Raw genomic sequence first — 16,411 nt, 5'->3', positions numbered from 1 at the left:
GGCTATGGTTTTTCCAGTGGTCATGTATGGATGTGAGAGTTGGACTGTGAAGAAAGCTGAGCGCCGAAGAATTGATGCTTTTGAACTGTGGTGTTGGAGAAGACTCTTGGAGTCCCTTGGACTGCAAGGAGATCCAACCAGTCCATTCTGAAGGAGATCAGCCCTGGGATTTCTTTGGAAGGAATGATGCTGAAGCTGAAACTCCAGTACTTTGGCCACCTAATGCGAAGAGTTGACTCATTGGGAAAGACTCTGATGCTGGGAGGGATTGGGGCAGGAGGAGAAGGGGACGACAGAGGATGAGGTGGCTGGATGGCATCACTGACTCGACGGACGTGAGTTTGGGTGAACTCCGGGAGTTTGTGATGGACAGCAAGGCCTGGCGTGCTGCAGCTCATGGGGTCGAAAGAGTCGGACACGACTGAGCGACTGAACTGAACTGAAAACAAGGAAATATTTTACTCTGTTGTTTTTAAATGTGGAGTGTGTTCAGGAGGAATGAGCACTTCCCTGGTGTAGGGAGCAGGGTCTCATTCTTTGTTTTTCTCCATTGCTTAGCACAGTATCTGGCATATAGTGAGTGCTCGCAAATTTTCTAAATGAGACTGATAATTATTCCATGCTTATATTTTTAATATTTTTGTATATCATTGAATATAAATGCATACAGATAAATGAGTATGCACATATTACATAAGAATCAGTATTCCATATCTGTAAAATTATTAAACTTGGAATTCGTTTATTTTCAAACATAGTCTAAATTATTTGCCATTTCAGAAAGCAGTTTAGCGACATAGCGATTACCCATCAAAAATGTGTTTTGTAGAAACATTCATAAATACATAAAACCATATGCCTTTGCTCATTGTAGAATTGTTTGTAAGAACAATTCCAAATACGTATCACCAGTGTGAGACTGACTATAGAGCTACCCAGATAATGTAATACTGTGTACTTTTTAAAAAGAAGAGAGAGATTCAGTCTTTCAATAAAAAATTTTTTACTTCTTATAGCTTTCCAAATATAGTTCTAAGTATTAAGAATACAACAGTGAAAAATGGTCCGAAATCCTTGCCCTCAATTTCTATGAGGGAGTGAGGGCAGTGCTTAATAAATTGAAAGATAACCAAGTTTTGTTTAGGTTAAAAAAGTTATGAAAAATAGAATTGTGGAATAATATGTACAGTATGATCTCCTTCCCATTATAAAAATTAGTGTTACTAATATATGTTATACATGGGGGAAGCATGGAAGAATATATTAAATTCTGTTAACATTGTTTTCCTCTGAAATAAGACATTATAGAGTTCTTTTACCTTGTAAGTCATCTTTTATGTTTACTGTTTAAACTTTTCTATAATGTTTAACTTTCTGGAAATAGTATACTTATGTGCAGAAAAAAATAATAAAGATTTTAAAATATGATTTAAATTCTAATTTTGAATAAGCATCTTGTCCATATTAATACATATTAATACTAGCCATATAAGTCTTTTAAGATTTCCATTGAGAGTTTTGCTGTAACATTTTCATAAAAGTATTCTTAGTTCAGATGCTCCACGAAATAAATGTGTATAAATTCTTTTCTTTTAATAGGAGTTTGCTGTTGATCCAGAGAAAATACAGTTGTATTCTTTGTATCATTCACTCCATCATTATAAATATCATGTTTATCTGATATGTAAAGATGAGGTAATTACTTTTTTTATCTTCTTAAAAAAGAAATGTATGTTTTCCTGAGGTTTAAGAAGATTGTAGCTACAATATTTTTATATGCAATTTTTAAAGGTTGAATTCCATTTACAGCTACTCCAAAATATTGGCTCTATTCCCTGTGTTATACAGTATATCCTTACAGCCTATCTTGTACCCTTAGTTCATACCTTCCACTCTGACCCCTGTATTGCTCCTCCCCCCTCCCACTGGTAACCACTAGTCTGTTCCCTATATCTGTGAATCTTCTGCTTTTGTTGTTAAATGTACTAATTAGCTGTAGTATTTTTTAATGCCTTAAAGAGAATTGTTAGAAATAATTTTTAAAAATATGTGTCTGTGCTCTCTGTTAAATGCTGTGCTCAGATTAATCTGAGGCTCATCGCTTCTCATGGGACCTGTGAGTGGTAATGTTTTTGAGCTGTTATATTCGTTTTACATTGCCATGATAAATGGCACTTTATTGCATTTTCTTCTCTCATAATGTATAATCATCCTGTTTAATTAATTCATTTCAGTCACTGCTTTGAATATCTTTGCTGTCCTCTTTATCACCAGAATGACCTTATCCCAATTAATTGCAGAGAAATGGGTGTTTTGTCCCTTGGCGTGAAGAAATGATAGTTAAAATTTAATTGTATCTTTTCAGTATCATAATTTAAGTTGCTTAGAAATTATGTATGACCATACCACTTGATGGATGGAATATAAGGATTAACCTCAGGGGTTAAATGGTTGTACACAGTAACCTTTTTTGACAAGCATTATCAGTTTTTTAATTTAAAAGGGTTAAGTTGGCTCAAAGCTGTACAATCATGAATTTTATAATGATCTGGTATGGGAAAATGTGCATAAATCTAAAATCTGTCTAGCAAAGGAGAAAGTGAATACGGTCACACAGCATATGTTGGCTATTTTTACGATGCTCTGGAATGCAGGAACTGACCCCAAAATTTGTTATTCCACTTTTAACGCAATTGGACGGAATTGAGAAGGTTTGAACCACTTCTAGCCTTCCTCCTTCCGCACTTGGAGCCGACAATGATAGGATTAGACCACTCAAATTTATTCGAGATAGTCATTCTCTGCAGATGGAATTTTTTTGAAAAATTAGTGTTTGGCAAATTTTTAAATCCTCTTTTCATTCAGGATAGAGAAACAGTGAGCCCTTGTGAAGAGCTTATAAAGTGATAAGTATAAACTAATTTGGTATTTCTTTTCATTTTAGATTTCTTCCGTGCAGAAAAAAAATGAAGATTTAGGACAGGAAGAAATTGTTCAGCTTTGTATGAAAAATGTTGAATGGGTAGAAGACCTATTTGAAAAATTTGGAGAACTTTTAAATCATGTACAGCAGAAATGTTCCTAACATTGCCACAAAAATTCCATCTATTTTCTGGCACTAATGAGATGGCAGAGGCAGGTGGTCAAAGTGGTGGTCTGGAGACCTCAGATAATTGAATGTCAAGCAGTGGTCTTGTGTAGGCACGCCTGCTTTGACCATGAACTTGCATCATGGCCTCTGCTAAAGGACAGTGGTGCTGCCAAGGAAGTCAGTCCTTTGGAAATGAACCTGAATGTCACCGTGTTTTTATCCTGATGAATGATTTTTCTATTTTGTAAACCATTGGGAAACTGAGTTTTATTTTCAGAAATGTTTTTTGACAAATGATGAAGCATGCACTAAACATAATTTTTCTTTATTGCTAGAGAGATAACACTTAAGTAACTTGATTATTTTTTTCCTGACTCTGACCAGAATGAACACCAGAATGAAAGAAAAGTGGCAGAAAGCGTATGTTTATCTTCATGTCTGACCACAAAACGGAAAGTATTGTACATTATGTAAGCAGATCTGGTGTGATATGACATTCTGTATGAGAATTTCATCAGTTTAAAAATGTAAAATTCCGAAACGGCATTCTGCTTTATGAACTTTTACTCTTAACATGTTCAGGAAACTGGATGTGGAATTGGTGCAATTCTATGACTGCTTTTTGTGTCAAATTATATGGTGATGAAAAAACAATGACATACTATTTTCCCTATCTCAAACGAAAAGTATTTTCCTTTATACCGTTTTTCCTTTGGAAAAATTTTCAATTGTACATTTTATTTCACTAATAGTTGTATTTTTCACAAGGAAAATGTTGTGGTTATAATTATGTTTGATGTATCTGTACTACACTTTTCATTATTTTCAGTAAATCTTATTTAGTTATATGTTGAATTTCTATTGTAAATTTATCTTGAGGTAACGCTCTTTGTTTATACAGATTTACTTCAGTGTTTTCCAGAATATGCATTCAGTACTAGAATTAGTTTAGCTTTATAAATGGGGTTGTGTTAGACACTGCAGTCATTTTCTGATTAATGAAAATAAATTTCTTAGTAAACTAGCACTTGGTTAACTGATTTGTCAAGATTAAAATTAACCACATTCTACATTTTGAAGACTAAAACGTGTAATTAGCCTACATGCAGTGTTAAACACAGCCGACCTGACTCTTAGAACTGGAAGTGGTCGAGTCCTCCTTTTGGTGCCTTTCCAACCTTTATACATGCTATTGTAGCTCTCTTTAGTTGGATAGCTAGTGTTTCTTCCAGTAGTTTAGCCGAGACCGTGAATGTATTAGGTTCAACATGACCTTCTGTTTTTATTTGTGTTTGCCAACAGGATGCCTTATTTGTTTGAGAAAAAATTTTTTACTAGTGTCCTTCTAAGCGATCTTCTTTTTTAGGATTCTAAAGAAGTTGTTAATCATCATACTCGTGTTTATTTTACCACCATTTAGTGCCTTAAGTCCTATCAAAAAAGCAGTGTTACTGCTCAGTGCCCAAGTAAGACATGCTTACGTGGCTATTGCTGTTGTCTTTATTTTGAGTTAACAGGCCAACTTCTTACACTTGAAACCTCAGTAAATTGGCAAAGAATTGAAGGTTGCATGTAACTTGATTTGAGAATCAAAGTAGCATTGGGTGGAAATGGAGTATTTGGGTTAAGCTTACATATTTATTTCTGACGGTTATCTTATTGAAAGCAATAATCCTTAATCTAACAATCCTTATACCTGGTGTTAGACAAGATAATCATAGAAATTCCACTCAAGAATTAAATGTTCCATTTCTGAACATTTAGGCAGCTTATTTTGAAAGCAAAAGTAACTTATTAAATTCATTTTGCCTAACTCCAATAAGAGAGAATCATCACTGAGAGCAGCATAAAATTAATTTCACTAAGTGGAGAAGAGTAGGAAGCAGCCATATTTCTTTCTGATACTGACTCTGGACAGAATTGGTTTCTTTCATTTCCAAAGTGCAGAGTAGCGAACTACCATCATCTAATGTAGGATTGTAAGTACACGTCTTTATGTTACTTCCCATAGCTTATGCCTGAATCATTAATGATTTAAACATTTTTAAAAGCCATCCTGCCTTTAGGTAACTCTTGAAGTACAAGTTTGAAATCACTAGCCACATTTCCTTCATCATAAGGCCCGTGGAAAACAGAGAGATTCCTTGTTTCCTGTAGAAAATAATTCCATTTCTTTTTCAACTGCAGTTGCCCTTCAGCTGCTTGCAGTTGTATTCATATTAGAAAACAAGTGTTTTCATTAAACCGGAGGCCAAGTCTATGATACTGCCTGAAGGAAACTCAGTTACTTTGCACCATCTTCTCTCATTTGATCCATATAGCATAGGCAAAGACATCAAACTCAGGCCTTAGTGAAGTGGGACTGTTACTATGACATCCATACACAAGTCCTTTCTTTGTATGAAATTGAACAGATACCTAGCTGGTTAGCATTCACATTCCTTCCCAGGGAGTTTGAAATGTGTAATATAGAAATAAGCTTAGGTCGTAGATAGAGTTCAAGAGAGAAAGCACATGTTGCCACAATCCAGGAAAACGTTTTTAAGAAAGATTGGATTTTCGTACCTACAGAAACCTAGACCCAAGTTACTATTTTTTAAAAAATTGTTTTGTTTTGGTATTTACTCCTAGTTCAGATTAGTGGTTAGAGAAGGGGCCTCCTTATTCCCATTTTCATGACGACCTAGTTTCTACTTAATTGACCTAATGAAGTCATAAATTTATAATGACTTATGAATTATAGTAAACAATAGAAACTACCCACTTTTGTATTATACTATCAAATAGAAAACAATGATGAGATAGGAAAATCTAAATTTAAAATGGCTTAGAAAATATTCAGATTATCTTCAAATTTCTAAATTTCATCTTATTTCTAAAACAAAATTATAGGTGACTCATACATCCCTTACGGTTTTTCAAAGTCTCAGTTTCCTTTTAATATATGTATTTATTTTTGTTAAAGCAGCTATTTTCCAACCTGTGACTTTGGAGATACACCCATAAAACTAATATGGCAGCAGGGTTATTGAATCAGCTTTGGGTCCCAGAAGTTGCTTCACATGTGCACGTTGTGAATTTTATTGTATCTATAGAATATAATTTTTGTTTTAAACTGTAGTTCCATCTATTTCTCAGAAATAACTTTTCAAAGAGCGAAAAATTCCAGGATAACTACTTCTGTGTCAGTTACACTTGACACATAACTGCACAAATGAACAATGTACACTGTTAGTTGTACGTTAACTTACATGTACGACTTCTGGCATCTGTGTTCACAAATGCATGTTTTCGCAAATCACCGTTATTTATAAGTGACAATAATTGAGGTTAAGGTTACAAAGAAACCTGCATTTGTAGTCCAGAGTTTTAAGTGGTCCATAATACAATGTACGGAAATGTGAAAGACAATTTTGTATATTTGTTTGTTACTAACTCAGATCATTAAAATGAAAACAATTTTTTAAACAACAAAATCAGAATGTTCTGGGGTTTGGTTCTTTTGTTTTTAAGAATTGAAAACTGATGTGTTATTCATGTATCATCGTGTTATAGATTGAGTACACATTATGAAGTCCTAAATAATTAGGTGCAAATGGTAAAGGACCCACCCATCATTTTCTCAAATGATTGACTCAGTATTTGAAGAATTATTCAGCTTCAGCTGACAATATCAGAAAGTACTTAGGATTTTCTGTGTTGAGATTTGACTCTTAGCCTTTCTCCTTCTATAAAGAAGTATAAATTCTGTAATTTCTAAGTTTTATTTGAAAACAATGCATAGCTAAAAGCAATTGCTATTATCCAGATACTTTTAATTATCTATGTAAACTGTTGAGTAGGTAAAAAAGGATTTTGTCTTGACTGATCCTTTACTTTTCAAAATAATAATATTTTGCCTTTACTTTTATGTAAATATTTTAAAATGTTAAGTATTTCAATGAAAAACATTGTCAGCATATTTGCTAGGTTTTAATTAGTTTTGATTATAAAGCACTTTTCATTCCTTGGTTTATTTTACACAGTACAGAAATAAGACTTTATCAAAAAAGTTTTAGATGTGTCTGACTCTTTGCAACTCCATTGACTGCTGCACCCATCTTTTTAAAGATACACTTTATATCTCAGAGAAGCTCTCTTAAACTCAGTTATTTAAGGTCACCTTCTCAAGGAAAATGTGAAAGAGGATACTTCTTTGTACACACAAAAAATGAAGAACATGAAAAATATATTTTAAAAAGATATAAATCACTCTCTACTTAATCTTGACATCAGCCTAAAACATATTCTTAATTTTCAGTATGGGCTGGGTCACAGGATTTCAGCCTTTATGGCATTGTCCCTTTTCGGTGGTATGGCTTTAAGTAAATTCCTAAATTTCAGAGACACTCATGTTTAAATAAAAATCGAAAGACACATTCCTAAGTGAAACAAATTATCTGGATTATTGATCAACTTAGGTTATGTATGTATCTTTCTTAGGTTAGCATGAATAATTTAGAACTGACTGGTTTCAAATGAAAGGAAGATACAATTACCTATTAGCCTATTGTTAAGCCTTATCTATTTTGTGATGTTAATCAGTAGTAAAAAAATTGTAAGAATAGCTTATGTTTTACTTAATTTACCTATGATATATAGTATATTGTTTTCCCTCAAATACAGATTTTATTTTGCTCCTTACAGTGTTTAAGGCAAAAATGAAAATCATTTAAGACAGAGAGTTGAAAATAATGGACATAGTGGAAATATTTTCTTAAATTGCAGCCAAAATTATCTTTCTCCTGTCCTTCCCCTCTTTACAGCCTTTCCATGACTTTTCATTGCCTTTAGCCCAGACTATCACAGTTTACAAAGAAAGAACAATTGTTTCCCCATTGTGGCACAGGCTTCAGGAACATGTAGGTTTTTCTTGTTCATGTTCCCTCTGGTAAACTATTCATTTCAATCTTCAGATTTCACTTTAACATCATTTTTGTTTAATCAGAGTAGATTGGGGTTTTTTTTGAAGTATAATTTATTTACAATGTTGTATCAATTTCTGTTTTACAGTAAAGTGACTCAGTTATATATAAATCTACACTTTTTTATATTCTTTTCCATTATAGTTTATCCCAGGATATTGACTGTAGTTCCCTGTGCTATACAGTAGGATGTTGTTGTCCATCAACTCTATATGTAATAGTTTGTATCTCCTGACCGCAAGCTCCTAGTTTCTCCTTCCCCCCTCCCCTCCCCCCTTAGCAATCACAAATCTGCTCTCTATGAGTCCGTTTCTGCCTCATAGGTTCATCTGTGTCATATTTTAGATTACATGTATAAGTCATATCATACGGTATTTGTCTTTCTCTTGACTTGATGTGATAATCTCTGGTTGCATCTTGTTGCTCCAAATGGCATTATTTCATTCTTTTTATGGCTGAGTAGTATTCTGTTGTATATGTACATACCACAACTTCTGCATCCATTCATCTGTTGATGGACGTTTAGGTTGCTTCCATATCCTGGCTATTGTAAGTATTGCTGCATAAACACTGGGGTGCATGTGTTTTCGAATTATGGCTTCTTCTGGATATATGCCCAGGAATGGGATTGCTGGATCATATGGAACTCTAATTTTACTTTTTAGCCTGTAACAATTTACATTCCTACCAACAGTGTAGGAGGGTTCTCTTTTTTCCACACCCTCTTCAGGATTTACTGTTTGTGGATTTTTCTTGTTTTTTTTTATTTTTATTGAGGTATATTTGATTTACAGTGTTGTATTAGTTTCAGGTGTACAGCAAAGTGAATCTATTACTCATATATATATGTATATACACACATATATATTCAGTTCAGTTCAGTTGCTCAGTCGTGTCCAACTCTTTCGGACCCCATAGACTACAACACACCAGGCTTCCCCTGTCCATCACCAACTCCCAGAGCCTACTCAAACTCATGCCCATCGAGTCAGTGATGCCATCCAACCATGTCATCCTCTGTTGTCCCCTTCTCCTCCTGCCTTCAATCTTTCCCAGCATCAGGGTCTTTTCAAATGAGTCAGTTCTTCCCATCAGGTGGCCAAAGTATTGGAGTTTCAGCTTCAGCATCAGTCCTTCCAATGAATATTCAGGGTTGATTTCCTTTAGGACAGACTGGTTGGATCTCCTTGCAGTCCAAGGGACTCTCAAGAGTCTTCTCCAACACCACAGTTCAAAACCATCAATTCTTCAGTGTTCAGCTTCATAGTCCAGCTCTCACATCCATACATGACTACTGGAAAAACCATAGCTTTTTAATATGCTGTCTAGGTCGGTCATAACTTTTCTTCCAAGGAGCAAGCGTCTTTCAATTTCATGTCTGCAGTTACCATCTGCAGTGATTTTGGAGCCCAAGAAAATAAAGTCTGTCATTGTTTCCATTGTTTCTCCATCTGTTTGAAATGGAATGATGGGACTGGATGCCATGATCTTAGTTTTCTGAATGTTGAGTTTTAAGCCAGCTTTTTCACTCTCTTTCACCTTCATCAAGAGGCTCTTTAGTTCTCTTCGCTTTCTGCTGTAAGGGTGGTGTCATCTGCATATCTGAGGTTATTGATATTTCTCAGTAATCTTGATTCCAGCTTGTGCTTCATCCAGCCCAGCAGTTCACATGATGTACTCTGCATATAAGTTAAGTAAGCAGGGTGATAATATACAGCCTTGATGTATTCCTTTCCCAGTTTGGAACCAGTCTGTTGTTCCATGTCCAGTTCTGATGGTTGCTTCTTGACCTGCATACAGATTTCTCAGGAGGCAGGTCAGGTGGTCTGGTATTCCTCATCTCTTGATGGGTTTTGTTGTGCTCTAAGGCTTTGGTGTAATCAATAAAGCAGAAGTAGATGTTTTCCTGAAATTCTCGCTTTTTCAGTGATCCAGTGGATGTTGGCAATTTGATCTCTGGTTCCTCTGCCTTTTCTAAAATCAGCTTGAACATCTGGAAGTTCACGGTTCATGTATTGCTGAAGCCTGGCTTGGAGAATTTTGAGCATTACTTTGCTAGCGTGTGAGATGAGTGCAGTTGTGTGGTAGTTTGAACATTCTTTGCATTGCCCTTCTCTGGGATTAGAATGAAAACTGACCTTTTCCAGTCCTGTGGCCATTGCTGTGTTTTCCAAATTTGCTGGCATATTGAGTACAGCATTTTAACAGCATCATCTTTTTAGGATTTGAAATAGCTCAATTGGAATTCATCACCTCCACTAGCTTTGTTCATAGTGATGCTTCCTAAAGCCCACTTGACTTCGCATTCCAGGATGTCTGGCTTTAGGTGAGTGATCACACGATTGTAGTTGTCTAGGTCATGAAGATCTTTTTTGTATAGTTCTTCTGTGTAATCTTGCCACCTTTTCTTAATGTCTTCCATTTCTGTTAGGTTCATACCATTTCTGTCCTTTATTGTGCCCATCTCCTATATATATATATATATATATATATATATATATATATATATATATACTTTTTTAGATTCTTTTCCCATATAGGCCATTACAGAGTATTGAATAGAGTTCCGTTTGCTATAAATAAGTCCTTACTAGTTACCTATTTTATATATAGTAATGTCTGTGTGTCAATCCCAGTCTTCCCATTTATCCCTCCTACACCCTTACTCTCCCCAGTAAACATAAGTTTATTTTCTACATCCATTACTCTGTTTTGCAGATAAGTTCATTTGTAGCTTTTTTTTAGATTCCACATACAAGCAGTATCATATGATATTTGTCTTTGTCTGACTTCATTCAGTATGACACTGTCTAGGTCCATCCATGTTCCTGCAAATGGCACTATTTCATTATTTTTATGGCTAAGTAATATTCCATTGTATATACGTATGACATCTTTATCCATTCCTCTGTTGATGGACATTTAGCTTGCATTCATGTCCTGGCTATTGTAAACAGTGCTGCAATGAACACGGGGGTGTATATATCTTCAAATTATGGTTTTCTCCAGATATATGCCCAGGAGTGGGTTTGCTGGATCATATGGTAGCTCTATTTATAGCTTTTTAAGGAATCTCCAAACTATTCTCCACAGTGGCTGTACCGGTTTACATTCCCACCAATAGTGTAAGAGGGTTCCCCTTTCTCCACACCCTCTCCAGTATTTATTGTTTGTAGATTTTTTTATGATGGCCATTCTGACTAGTATGAGGTGATACCTTATTGTAGTTTTGATTTGCATGTCTCTAATAATAAGTGATAGTGAGCATCTTTTCGCCATCTGTATGTCTTCTTTGGAGAAGTGTAATCAGACTAGGTTCTAACACTCGGAACCAGATCATATGCCCTGTGACTCCTCTAATGCAGGGTCCACCGCACTGAGTCGTGGTGCCTGATCCCGTCATCTGATACGAGGGCCCTGTGTGTTGTCTTCATCACTGCCTTCCTAGCATCTAGTGCAGTATTTAGTCTAATTAAATATTTGATGAATAAATAGACACATGAAAGGAAGGTTACCGGGAACATTAAGAAGGTAAAAACAAAGTGTACAAATATGTGCAAGAAAGGTATTCATGATCTTAATAAGCAATAGCAATCGCAACAGCAGAAGAAAATTACAGTACCAAGCATTGGTATAATAGGAAAATTGCTGGTATTTTATGAAAAAGTGAAATGTAGCAGCCATAATTTTCCCCATTTTGCCCTCATGCAGAGAGTCCAAGGATGAGGACTTCATGTTCCTGACTTTTGGGCTTGAGACTCTCCAAGACAGAGTAACTAGGGAACAAAGTCCTGGTAAAAGTAAATGAATATTTCTGTGAGATGTACTCATTGTGAGCAAACACCCCTTGGAAGGAAGGTTCATTACTTGGGGAGGGTCAGGGAAGGCTTCATGGAAGCAATAATGATTAACTGGAGCCTCAGAGTTTGGGAGGACTTTTAAACAGAGCTGGCTGAAGAAGGCATAATAGTTTGTATTCAGGAGAATTATTTTGTTTCAGTTCTGCCACTAAACTAGCTCTATCCTCAGGCGTCAGGTGTCAGGTGAAGCCTAATCTGGATGTTTCCTCATCCTGAAAGTAAGATAAGGAAGTCTTCTAAAGCTGTTACTGTTCTTTGATTCTGGATAGAGAGATGACCCGGGTTCGATCCCTGGGTCAGGAAGATCCCCTGGAGAAGGAAATGGCAACCCATTCCACTATTCTTGCCTGGAGAATTCCATGGACCTAAGAGCTTGGTGGGCTATAGTCCATAGGTCACAAAGAGTTGGACCTGACTGAGCAACTAACACACACACACACACACACACACACTGTAATGTTGGGAGGAATGCAAAGTGCTTGAGTCTGGCAGCACCAAAAGAGAGAGACAGCAGAATAGTGAGAATGGCCTTACTCCATTATTTAGTCTTGTACCAGCAAGACTTCTATCACAATCATTAAGTAGGTATCTTATACACACACACACCTGGCAGTGCTTCGTTCATCTGGTGACACGAGCATAACACTCGGAGAAGGCAGTGGCACCCACTCCAGTACTCTTGCCTGGAAAATCCCATGGATGGAGGAGCCTGGTAGGCTGCAGTCCATGGGGTTGCTACGAGTCGGACACGACTGAGCGACTTCACTTTCACTTTTCACTTTCATGCATTGGAGAAGGAAATGGCAACCCACTCCAGTGTTCTTGCCTGGAGAATCCCAGGGACAGGGGAGCCTGGTGGGCTGCCATCTATGGGGTCACACAGAGTCAGACACAACTGAAGCGACTTAGCAGCAGCAGCATAATACTACATAGAATCGTGTCTGATGTCACCAGTCAGTTGTGAAGTACTTAAGATCTGTATCCACAGTCTTCATCTTGATCTCTTCAATAGCACAGAGACTTTTCCACAATAGGCACTTAATAGGTATGTGTTGAGTAGATGGGTGACTGTATAAATGAGGATTTCTTTGGAATCAGTTTAACGTGTCTTCAAGTTGACTTCTAAGTAGTTCAAAATGCTATATTGTCAGTGATCCATCCCACTTTCTCTATCTTTAAAAGAAAACATCTCATATAGAACACATCGTTTACATGTCACTGAGTTCTCACTCAGTGCTTCTCAACAGACCAGAGTCCATTCTTTTAATTCTTGTATCTAACTTCATTTACTCTATGAAGGGAAATGGGCTATCATCAGAGAGTAGCTGTCTTTAAGCAGTGAAGCAAAAGAAATTAAAAACACTAGCAACAAAACAGAAAGAACCTGGGTTCAGAATGAATTTTTAAAATTAGCCTTGTTTACACAGACTCTTTACCAATGACTGAGAAAACCGTTAATGAGCCAATCAGCAGAAATTCTTTCCAATGCCAGTTGTTCATTGAGCTCATTATAAGATAATGTTATTTGACTAAAGTAGAAGTCAGGAAGGTAAGGTTTTTCATAGCCAATACTAATGCAAATACATTAACATTACCAAAGGAGTTTGCAAATAATTAGCTGTCAAAAAAGATTATGTATTAAAGCACCATTCATGAAGTGCTGTAAACCAAACATTTGCCTTTTTTTTTTAAGTATGCCCGTTCTGATTATGAGGCCTTGCCTGGTGGTTCAGCGGTAAAATAATCTCCCTACCAAGGCAGGAGACACAGGTTCAATCCCTGGGTTGGGAATTGAATCCACTGGAGAATGGAATGGCAACCCACTCCAGTACTCTGGCCTGGGAAATCCCATGGACAGAGGAGCCTGGAAGACTACAGTCCATGAGGTCGCAAGAGTCAGACCTGGCTTCACGATGACCACCACTGCTCATGAACGTGCTGCCATCCGAGTGAGAAAGACGAGAAGCCACTGACTGGAGGCTGAGCATCACTGCATTATTCTTGGGCTGCTGTCACAAAATACCATCGACTGTGTGGCTTAAACAACAGAAACTTATTTTTTCCCAGAACTCCCAGATCAAGGTCCAGCAGTCAGTTGCCAGTGAGGGCTCTCTTCCTGCCTTCTCACTGTATTCTCAAATGGCAGTGAGAGCCATTTGAGGCATTGTGATGGTCTTTTATTCAGGCATGGAAACCAACATGAGTGCCCCTCACTTATGACCTCACTTAACATTAATTACCTCTCAAAGGCTCCATCTCCAAATCCTACAACATTGAGGGTTAAAGCTTCCACATATGAATTTGGAGGGACAGACAGACTGAGTCCATAACAACCACTGATGTATCAATGAAGGGACAGAAAAGATGGAAGCTGGCTCTGCAAATAGTCATCACTGATTGTCTTAAACTTGCCTCTGCTCTAGTAGGAAGCAAGAACACAGTTTGTATACACCCTTCTCTTCTGCTGTAGAATCTTCGGAGGTTCACAATGGAACTCCCTTAGCACAGAGATCAAAGACTTGCGTCACTTGAGTCATATTCTTTGAACTTCACACAGGCAATAATATCCTGTCCATTCCTAAACAAACATTACCTTTCTCCAGTTCTCTTCTTCCACTGTCATTTTATTGCTCCAAACCAGCATCAGCTGTCAGGACTACTACAGTAATCTATGAATTGCTGTTTCCACACCCCCTTCCCATCTTGCTTTCCTTCCATCCATTCTCCACAAAGTAGTTACGTCTCCCCTGTGGAAATCCTTCGGTGATGTTCACTGTGGTTAGGATAAAGGCCAACACTTTACTGGCAACCTCCACTTTCAGACATGATGGAGTAACAGGGACCAGGTATAACTCTGCCTTATAAAGGACAAAATTATGAAAATGGTTTTTCAAACATTAAACAATAGGCAGCACAGTGTAGTAATCCTCAGGGAAGGGGAAAAAATAAGTTGAGCCCTCTAATCGTCCTAGCTTACTATCTGGGAAGTTTTTAGGACACTACAGGAACAGTGAACCCAGAGCCTGTAAGTCTCACTAAATTAAAGAGAGAAACTTCAAATGCTGGGGAGACCTAGGCAACTAGAATTTACAGAGTAGAATATACCAGAGGAGAGAAAGCAATCTAATATAGATATAGCATTCCCAAAAGAGAAAGGGAAACAAACAAAAAAAAATAAATGATGGCTAAAGTTTTCCACAATTTAATAAAAATTACAAACCCAGGTGGTTCTAGTGGTAAAGGACCTACCTGCTAATGCAGGAGACATAAGAGACAAGGGTTTGATTCCTGGGTTGGGAAGATAACCTGGAAGAGGGCATGGCAACCCACTCCAGTATTCTTGCCTGGAAAATCCCTTGGACAGAGGAGCCTGGAGGGCTACAGTCCATGGGGTTGCGAAAGGGTCAGACATGACTGAAGCGACTTAGCACGCACACACTCACAAGCCCAAGGGGCTTTCCTGGTGGACCAGTGGTTAAGACTCCATGCTCCCACTCTCAGGAGGGCAAGTTCAATCCCTGGTCAGGGAAATAAGATGCTGCATGCAGCACTGCATGGCAAACAAACAAACAAAAAAAAGCCCAGTATTTAAAAAAAAAAAATGTAGAAACCTCACATTAAAGCACATCATGATCAAATTTCTTAAAGCCAATGATATATGCTGCTACTGCTGCTGCTAAGTCGCGTCAGTGTCCGACTCTGTGTGACCCCCCCATAGATGGCAACCCACCAGGCTCCTCCATCCCTGGGATTCTCCAGGCAAGAACACTGGAGTGGGTTGCCATTTCCTTCTCCAATGCATGCATGCATGCTAAGTCGCTTCAATCACGTCTGACTCTGCGACCCCATGGACAGCAACCCACCAGGCTCCTCTGTCCACAGGATTCCCCAGGCAAGAATGTTGGAGTGGGTTGCCATTTCCTTCTCCATTGATATGATATATAGACCATCTTAAAAGCAGCCAGAGGGAAAAGACACATTACAAAAGAGAAAGATTGATATGACAGCAAAAATTTTGTCAGAAACAGTGAAGTCAGAAAACTGGAATATTTCTAGAGTATTGAAAGTACTGTCAATGTACAATCCTATACCTAGGGAAAACATCCTTCAAAAATAAAGGTAAACATTTTTTTAGACATACAAAACTTAAAAATTCAACAGCAGAAAACCATCCCTACAGGAAAAGTTAAAGGCAGAAGATAGAAATCTGGAACCATGCAAAGGATTGAAGAACATTGGAAGTGGTAGCTATGTAGCAGAGGGAAAAGAACAGGAGATTTTATTAATTTTAAAGTCACTTTAAAGGAAAATTATTGAAAACAAAATAACTACAATATATTATGGCATTTTATAACATATATAGAAGTAAAATATATGGTAACCATAGCCCAAAGACTGAGGAGAATGGGAAAATTAAGTATGCTGTTGGAAAGTTCTTATACTATACCTGAAGTGATATAAAATCATTTGAAGTTAGGCTGTGATAAGCTAAGGAT

The 16,411-nt window shown here is 37.2% G+C and overlaps 1 protein-coding gene across 4 annotated transcripts in view; it reads left to right on the top strand.

Moving 5' to 3' along the window:
- Nucleotides 1-6,567, top strand: part of QSER1 (glutamine and serine rich 1) — an 80,004-nt gene extending 73,437 nt beyond the window's left edge. For 3 of the 4 annotated variants that reach the window (XM_027562724.1, XM_027562726.1, XM_027562727.1), the window contains 2 exons: nucleotides 1,600-1,695; nucleotides 2,945-4,798. In XM_027562724.1, coding sequence (XP_027418525.1) covers nucleotides 1,600-1,695; nucleotides 2,945-3,085 — 237 coding nt within the window. In that variant the 3' untranslated portion in view covers nucleotides 3,086-4,798. Of the gene's footprint in view, nucleotides 1-1,599; nucleotides 1,696-2,944 lie in introns of all 4 variants that reach the window. The other variant, XM_027562723.1, reaches the window with a different exon arrangement.
- Nucleotides 6,568-16,411: the final 9,844 nt, after the last annotated feature.

This window comes from Bos indicus x Bos taurus, chromosome 15, assembly GCF_003369695.1.
Source record: "Bos indicus x Bos taurus breed Angus x Brahman F1 hybrid chromosome 15, Bos_hybrid_MaternalHap_v2.0, whole genome shotgun sequence".
NCBI classification, from domain to species: domain Eukaryota; kingdom Metazoa; phylum Chordata; class Mammalia; order Artiodactyla; family Bovidae; genus Bos; species Bos indicus x Bos taurus.
The sequence above is the reverse complement of the archived record's forward strand: the minus strand, read 5'-3'. Positions and strand labels throughout refer to the sequence as shown.